This window comes from Toxorhynchites rutilus, chromosome 3 (genome assembly GCF_029784135.1).
Source record: "Toxorhynchites rutilus septentrionalis strain SRP chromosome 3, ASM2978413v1, whole genome shotgun sequence".
Lineage (NCBI taxonomy): Eukaryota > Metazoa > Arthropoda > Insecta > Diptera > Culicidae > Toxorhynchites > Toxorhynchites rutilus.
In genome coordinates, this window is record NC_073746.1 from 283,030,234 (window position 1) to 283,039,332 (window position 9,099).

The 9,099-nt window shown below is 38.1% G+C and overlaps 1 protein-coding gene across 1 annotated transcript; it reads left to right on the plus strand.

The window, feature by feature from the left end:
* The first annotated feature begins 8,082 nt into the window (after window positions 1–8,082).
* Window positions 8,083–8,831, plus strand: LOC129779819 (Krueppel-like factor 9). Its single transcript, XM_055787529.1, has one exon. The coding sequence runs from the start codon at window positions 8,083–8,085 to the stop codon at window positions 8,827–8,829; it is 747 nt and encodes a 248-aa protein (XP_055643504.1). The 3' UTR covers window positions 8,830–8,831.
* Window positions 8,832–9,099: the final 268 nt, after the last annotated feature.

The window sequence follows — 9,099 nt, forward strand, 5'->3', positions numbered from 1 at the left end:
GTAAAACTATAGGCCTTCGTGAAAATTATTAGTGAGTGTCAGGCTCGTGCTCTCTTGTTTTGGTCATGGCTTTCACATTATCTGACCACTGGTGTAAACGACCGTACAAATGAATAGTTTAATGATTTCCGTATTGATAAAACATAGATTTTATATATACTAGAGATGGCCAAACGGTGGTTCGCGGTCTACCGGTCGCCCGCGTAGGTATTCCTAGGCGCCCGCCAGCTGGTTTAGGGTAGTGTCACCTTTAAACACAAATGATTAAATGTCCCTCCACCTTTTGACGTGATTATTTTATACGGTGTTTAAGCTAACCCCAATAAAACATATTAGTCGCACGAGTAGATATATTTCTTCATTAATGTTTCCGTTTTAATATTATCTTTCAGTCCATTAGAAATATCCAAAATTAAATATTGGACCCTATTATGTATTTCTAGTTGAATTTTGCTCCTTAGCTAAATTTTGCTTTTATAGATACAGTCGATTGAAAGCTGTCGGCATAATTTTTCGAGCTGCTTGGTTTGCTTGTTGCATTCATGATATTTTGCTCTGGGAAACATTTCGACAACGCATCGAAACATGGAATTCGCAACACATGACGTTCGAGAAAGACCTCAATTCGATTAGATTCTATCGATTTACAAAATGCGAAAAATCGCCCGGTGTGATAGCTATAGGGCTCGAATCGATCCAATTCACACAATCGGGGGCCAATATTTTTGATAGTTATTTCTTATTAGAGATGAAACGGATAATAGTGTTGTCGGATACTAGATACCAGATATCCGGCAAGCCTCGAGGTCACATGCCCAGATAATTGCGAATGCGAAGTTGGGAGAAACTACATGTGTGCATGAAGCAAATAAAGGTTCACATAATAAATTATGATGAAATTTACCGTATAGAATATTCCCTAATAAAATATTCCCTAAGTATCAAGTTTTCTGCAAGGAATATTGAACAGATTTTTTTTCTGTTAAGTATTTTCTATTACAATGATGAATTTTTTTTTGAATATATTGAAATGATTTTAATACTAGTCGAGTTGTAGTAAGTACTACGAAACCAAATAAGCAAAGACCATCAATAAATTATTTTTACATTCAAGATTGAAATAATTGGAACTGTCTTCAGGGATGATAATCTGAGAGAGGGTATACTTACTTCACCACAAATCAAGTTAAACGACGAAACTGAATTAAGGCACGCGAAGCTCATGACACTTTTTGTGACTGTTTCAACGAAGTGGCAAATGAAAATATAGTTTGTTAGATAGTTTGCGTCGCATCCACGACAAAATCTATTACTAACGAAAACATTTTGAATCGATCGCAATCACGTTTGGTGGTTATTAAACTCTAAGCAGTACCCCCAATTGGTTTGCTAGAGTTTATCTTTCTACTCCTTGCAGTAGTGTTTACAGTGAAAGACGGTTCTCTGAGGCTGGCCTGATGTACGAAGCAAGTCAAATGGGTCGATAAAAAAGTTATAATAAAAATAATAGTGTTAATAATATAATGCTATGAGTTAATACTAACTTAATTTTAAAAAAAGATCTTGGGTTAATGAGAAATTATTGATTTTTTTCTAATATCCGGTATCCGGCCGGATAGTAGGTCACTATACTGCATATATAAAGGTTGGGGGAAAAGAAATGTCGTATTTCTGATCGAAATTTGACGCTTTATTTAACATACTTAAAATTATCCAATTTAAGTCAAATATGCGCCGTTTTGTTCGCAAACTAGTTGCCATTTAGAAGACAACTTCATTATCCCCCCCTCCTTATTTGCAAAAAACTCAGACAGCCAGTTTTCGCAAACCTCTTTTGAGGCCAACTTAGTATCACCAAGTGCGTTTTGCATGGACCGGAAGAGATGATAATCACTTGGAGCCAGGTCAGGACTATACGATGGTTGCAATAGGACATCCCATCCGAGCTCCCGTAACTTCTGGCGGGTCATAAAAGATGTGTGAGGCCGAGTGTTGTCCTGGTGGAAAACAACACCATTCCTATTGATCATTTCTGGCCGCTTCTGGTCAATCGCCTGCTTCAAACGGTCAAGCTGCTCACAGTAGAGAACCGAGTAGAGGGTCTGGCCATAGTTGAGCAGCTCATAGTGGATGATTCCCTTCCAATCCCACCAAACACACAGCAAAACCTTCCTGGTCGTCAATCCGGGCTTGGCGATGGTTTGGACCGGCTCACAGCGCGGCTCGTCCACGACTTTTTCGCTTTAGGTTGTCGTACGTGATACTTTTCATCACCAGTCACCATCTTCTTCAGAAATGGGTCGAGTTCGTTCCGTTTCAGCAGTGCATCGCAGGAGTTGATTCGGTCTAAAAGATTTTTTTTGCGTCAACTCGTGTGGCACCCATACATCCAGATTTTTTTGGAATCCAATCTTCTGCAAATGGTTCCAAACGGTTTTATGGTCTATACCCAGTTCCTGGCCAATCGAACGAGTGCTCACATGCCGGTCTACTTGGATGATTTCAACGATTTTATCGGTTTCCACGACGATTGGCCTACCAGTACGGGGTGTATCTCCGACAGCCAACACACCAGAACGAAATCGAGCAAACCAACGCTGTGCTGTGCGAATCGTTACAGTATCGGGTCCATAAATTACCCATAATTTTTTCGGCCGCTTTCGTTGCAGTTTTACCTCGCAGGTAGTAAAAACGTAAAATATGGCGAATTTCTTGCTTGGCGGACTCCATCTTTGACGCGCTATAACTTGAGACTGAAAAGGACAATCACAACACTGTCAAAACGACACTTGATTTCCGCAATGGTTTTGTTTGGATTGGTGAAAGCATCGTTATTTTTTCGACACTGCTGGCATACAACATCATGCAAACAGCTATGAAAACCACTCAATAAAATGTTATTCCTGAGATATAGCGTTTCATGTGATAAAAAAAAAATTAAATAAAATTGTGTTGATATCAACACGATTATAATTTTTACGTTGATTGGGTCTTTAATGTAAATTTTAGCAAATTTAATATTGGTTAAGGAAATTGTACTGCAGAGCTCGGAATACTTCCATGGCTGCCTCTGCTGTCAAAAATAGGAAACGGAAAAGTATTACAAAGTATTACATGGCCTCGGCCAACGAATAGAAGGGTTAAAGCTCTCCAACGTTAATATGTGCAAAAAATACGATCAACGAAGGAAAATATTAAGGTATTATCAACTATAATCAACTGTTAGATGGTCTGCTTTGGTCTCCTCAAACACCTTGGTTTTTGAGTTTACTGATTACAATAAGTTTAAATTTGTGACTTCCCGTGGCGTTGCTACAAGGTAAGATCGCAATTCTTTCCTTGCTATTTTTATTCTCTGGACCATTCTTTCAGCTTCATCAATGGCTAAAGTATAAGTGGGAATACACTTCCAGAAGAGATCCAATTCGCATGTGTTATAAATTTGCTTATGTTACGCTAGCGTATGATCAGAATTTTACTTCATATGCAAATACACCTAGTATATATATTCATTGTTCATCGGAATACATCGTTCATACATTTTACTTCAGTATTGATTTGTTATTTTCCCAAATATATCCTAGGACTTGTGTCATTGAAGTGCCACACAGTCTGATAAGTGAATTGATCTATTTACGTAGCAAAACAAAAACAAACGGTGTGTTTTGCTCTTCTCGCACAAACACTATTACCCCATTAAAACATGTTGTTTTACCTATACTTCTACAATGGGTTTCCTAGTTGAAAGCTTCGGGTTTCGCTTGAAAAGATCCACTATTTTTGAATGTATTTTAGAATCCGATAGCTTTGCTGGTCTGTTACACCCGAGCAGAGTTGTCAACCAAAGTTTTGAAAAGGCTGAAAAAATTTAAAAAAAACTGGAAAAAGCTGGAACAATTTGAAAAAAACTGGAAGAATCGATTTTTTTTCTCAATTTGGTTTATACTTGCAATACAGTGAAAATTCACTGCGTTTGACAACTATAGAACCACTCTTTTTTCCTGAGTTTCCAGAGATATCGGCTGTCGTCGGCTGAATTGAAGTATAGATGTAGTAAATAATAACTATCTTCATTTATAAGCCTGGCCATTTGAGCTTTATTTTAATTCTATCTAAGTTGAATTTCTTTTTATCAGAAAAGGTCTCCTGAAATAGTGAAACTCATGGGACTAGCTTCCACATTAGTTTTTGGACCCACAGTTTTGGAGAAGGGATTTTTATGGTTTGGGGAGAATTTTCTCAAAAATGCCTGGTTCAGACAGCTTACCATCAACACGAATGAACAGTCAGAAGTGCAACGAAGTACTTCAGAATCATTTAGTGCTGTTTTTGCATCAAAAACAATGTGATAATTGGGTAATTTGGCATAAATTCATGAAATCCAGAAGGTCAGCGCATGGTTTCATGAATAGGGGCTTCAGATTCTGGGCGGGTCAGCTTGTTTACCGGATCAAAACTCTATCAAGAACTTATGAGGAGTGATCGTACGAATAGTAGATGCAGCTTACAAGCAGTATGAGTGATTTGAAGAGCTTAAACGAGCAGTATTCTCTGCGTAGAACGAGATACACACTACAACATGGCGCAGCTGGTTCGAAACCACCCCGATGGGTTATTTGAACTGATTGATAGCTAAAGATGATCTACGAATTAGAAACTTATTGTAATTTATGTGGAATTTACGTTAATTTTGTATAGGAGTGAGAGTTTTTCCATCTGGTTCTATAGTTATGAAACACTGGAATTTTAGTTTTTTGAATGTTTCGCGCCTGAACACAAAAATAAAGCTCAAATAGCCAGCAATATAAATGAAGATAGTTGTTATATCCTACACCATATACTACAATTCAATCGACTTCTTACGTATCTCTGGAAACTCAGAAAAGTTGAGTGGTTCTATAGTTGTGAAACGCAGTGTATAAGTAATTAGCATTTTTAATTTACCTGTTACCATACATATTAACATTATACTTTTGTTACACATGTTGTTTTAATTCTAACTAATCCTGATCTTCTTTCTTTCTTTGTTTTTAAGAGGCTTTAAACTTTGCAGTTCATTCGCCTCTAATCCTGATCTTATTTTAGAGAACTTCCACGCGAAATCAGCCCGAAAACAGCAAATTTTGACGCCTCTTTGATTTTATTGAATTTTGGTACTTATGATGGAAACTACAAAAAGTTATAATTTTCATTATGACTAATTTAAATTACGACTAATTTTAAAAGGGCGTATTAAAAATCATCAATTTTTTTTAAACCCAGATGTAAAAATATGATGTTTCACAAAGTTGCTAGAAAATCAATCATAAAAATAACATTTTAAATGCAGTTTATACGATATATTCTCGAGATATATCCAACGTAATACAGCGATTCGCCTCTAATTGGACATTAGAGGCGATTGTGACCTATAATTGAACACATCAACAAATACAACACAAACGAAAAAAAAACAATGTGGAAAACAAGTTAAAACAGGAAAATCGTTGAAAATCTATCAAATAATCATTAGAACAGAGTGTAAAATACATAATCTAGTAAAATGAACTCAACTTTCGAATACTTTGATGAAGAATTTGTTTTTTTTAAAATAATAACAACAGTTTGTAGTAATTAAGTAAATGGTATGATTTAAGTGTAAAAAAAAAGTTAATGATTTTTAATACAGCCTTTTCGAAAATCAGTCGTGATTTGAATATGATATGATGATGAGAATTGAAATTTTGGGCAAGTTTCGAAAAAAACGGAGAGGGTCTGGTCAGTGACCGGCTGATTTGTCGTGGAATTGCTTTTTATTATTTTTTATTTTTACATAATTTGTGGAAGCTAGAATTCCTCGCGTAGTTTTTGCTACTGTTCTACTTCCCAGTTTTGATTCGTTCAAGTTGTATACTGAAAACAATCGCTCAACGGTTGCTGAAGAGTGCGTCAGAATCAAGAATGTTGTAATAGTATTTCCAATTTGGCAAAATAAACATATCTTTTTGGGATAGAATTTTACTTCACAAGAAAGAAGCATTTTGGTGTTCGTTTACACTGAAGTTTATAAAATCCAGGTTTCGGATCTCCCTAAATTCATTATCGATTTCCTGAATATGCGAAACACTTACCAAGCAATCACAGTAAACTGTTAACGATGATGAGAACTGATGAAACACGGGAGAAATTTAAATATTTATAAACGGGTAAATTCTACGTGCTCACGCAAAACAAACGTCAAACACAAACGATAATGAGTGGTGCTGTTATTTTTTTTCCTACCATGTGTTAATTCAAATGTTATTCTCAAATGAAGTGATAGTGAAACCAATGGATCACTCTAAAGAAGCAATTGTGATATTAAATTTATAGTTATATCATCAGTGCATGAAGCATTTCAAGATATTAGAACAAAGTGTCCGAAATATGATTCAGAACGGTACTAGATACATAGATATAGATATAGAAAGACGATAAACGTCATACAAGTTTTCGATGTGAGTAAAGTGGAGTAGAATTCTCACAAATGGAAGAAAAAAAAATACAATTTTGGGGAGTAAAATACTTTAAAATGTCGAAAGAATAAAAAGCTGGATAAAACTGAAAATTATGAAAAACTGTAGACTTTTTGCTTTGGCTGTTTCGCTGACATGCTTAAAAAAACTGGCAATATACAGGAAAAACTGGGAGGTTGGCAATTCTGCATCCGAGTCTTCGAGCGATTTCTTTGAACCGTTTCAGAAAGTGGTTTTCGAAAATTTTGAAAGTTTTGCTTGCAGAAAGGCCTGGATTTTCGTTTTGAACGTGCAGGATCTAATCACGACCTGCTTGCTCCGGTGAATGCATGATGTATGACAAAAGGACTAACCCAAACAACCAAAGCCTACTGTGATTATATATTGAATCAAGCGATCCGGTGACATGAAAAAAATCGAGAAATACCTTCGTTTTGAATGTTTCCGAAATTTTCGTGTTCGAGCTTTATTTTCAGAACCTGGCCCTTGTTATGTTTGAGGTTTCATGTTTTTCACTCGCTCGATGAGATTTGTGGCCTCCTCGGGGATAGTTTCCTCTAAATGCGATCAGCATACGCATATATCCAATCATAGTCTGAGATGCTGGATCTTCCGGATAACAAAATCATGAAACAACATGACCATGTTTATAAATGAACTACAAATAAAACAATGTTTCTAAGATTTCAAGATAGATAGAAATATATTGTTAGATGCCTTAACGACTGCAACATATGAGAGTTAACCCTTTCGCTACGGCAGTGTGCTCCGTCGGAGTGATACCGCTGAACGGAGCACTGCGCCGAAAAGTGTGCATGTCACGCTGGTGTGATCGATGTGCAATATCACCCTGATGTCGTCTATAGGCGACGCTCGTTTCGAAAGGGTTCTACCTCAAGTTACTTCTGTTGTTATAAAGAGTCTATTCCCCATTCTTTTCAAAGTCTCACATTTTAATATGATTCTGAGGTCCAACGAAAGTGTCCAAAATGCAGCAGAAGAAAATATCACTGATCGACAGCTTCATCCAACAATTAGTTTTGAGACACACGAAAATCCACAATAATACTGATTTCTCCCGTGGGACTTGTAATCGATTATTCTTCCTACTCCTGAGCTGGGCTTTCCACCAGTGAATAATTAGTGGCAAAGGTACATCTGGTTTGTACTTCCGCCTAGCATCATCACGCGCGTCACGGTTGAACAGCGCGTCAAAATAAGGCAGATAATATGTTCTGCTACAGCAGAGACAGATAATGGTCATTAGTAGTGTCCTTTCTTCTTTCTCCTGCCGATGACAACGGCGACGACGATGATCTTTGCATCCAATTGATCGGTTGTGGAGGCTTCTGGTTTATAACTCGTGTGTCATTGGCTAGTCAGTAAAATTTCCAGAACCACGCATTTGTGCATTTTATCAGCTTTTATCAGTCGGTCGGTCGACGTACTTTCGGTATGCCCTCATGTATCGGTTTCGCTCGGCGACACGTCTGGGTCATCTGAGAATCCGTCTGCGCACATTTGGATGCGATTGTCTGTAACGGGAGATTAGTCGTGATTCGTGTTTGGTAGCATCAACATTCAAGGGATGGATGATTTTGACGTTTCCACAGAGGACTTCCTTGCCAATGGGTTTCATCAGTTTTACACGGAGTTTCATCAGGATCTGTTTGATGTATTTCAACAAGAGGATAATTTATTGGAGAGCGTCGTCTCGAAGTGCGACGAGTCTCCACGCAGTCCCAGTGTTGATCTAGATCTGGAAGCGAACGTTGAAAACTTTATTCTCGAATACAGTTGTACCAATTTTAATCAAATCTGGGAGAGTGATTTTCGACTTCCGGAGCGTACATTTCTCTGCGACGATTCGTGCGACGCGTTTCTACGCAAAAGTGACATCCATAGTAATGTTGCGCCCGCTGAAGGGACGAACAAGCCTTGCTCCGATGAGCAGCCCACGAGCTTCATTTGTCCTGTCGATACCTGTCGGAAAGTGTATGCCAAATCAGTTCACCTTAAAGCCCACCTCAGGCGCCACGTGGGAGACAAACCGTACCAGTGCAAATGGGTCGGATGCAAGTGGCGCTTTTCCCGTTCCGATGAACTCGCCCGTCACTTTCGGTCTCACTCGGGAGTACGGCCGTACAAGTGCGATTTTTGCCCGAAGAGTTTTTCGCGTTCGGACCATTTGGCGAAACATCGGAAAGTACACGAGCGGAAGTTTGCCGCCGGGAAGTCCAAAGGCGTCTGGGTCAGCTTGCCGCGGGGCAAACCCGGTCGGAAACCAAAGAACGCGGTCAAGGAGAATCATAGCCGGGGCTGTTTCGAAACGTGAAACCACAGCATCTGTTACTGTTAAATATGTTAAATACAAATAAACTAGTGTAGTAGATACTTTTAATGCGTGTTTCGTTTTTGTGTGTCCTAGAACTAGGTTAACATAGATTTCACATGAATTACAGCAAGTTAATAATGCGTAGGCCATATTTTGTTCGTGAACAGTTCAAACAACCTATTCGGCATGCTTTTGAAGGAAGGAAGGTCTTGTATTATAGAGACTTTAAACTTTTGCAGTTCATTCGTCTCTAGCCTTGAGAAAGGCCCT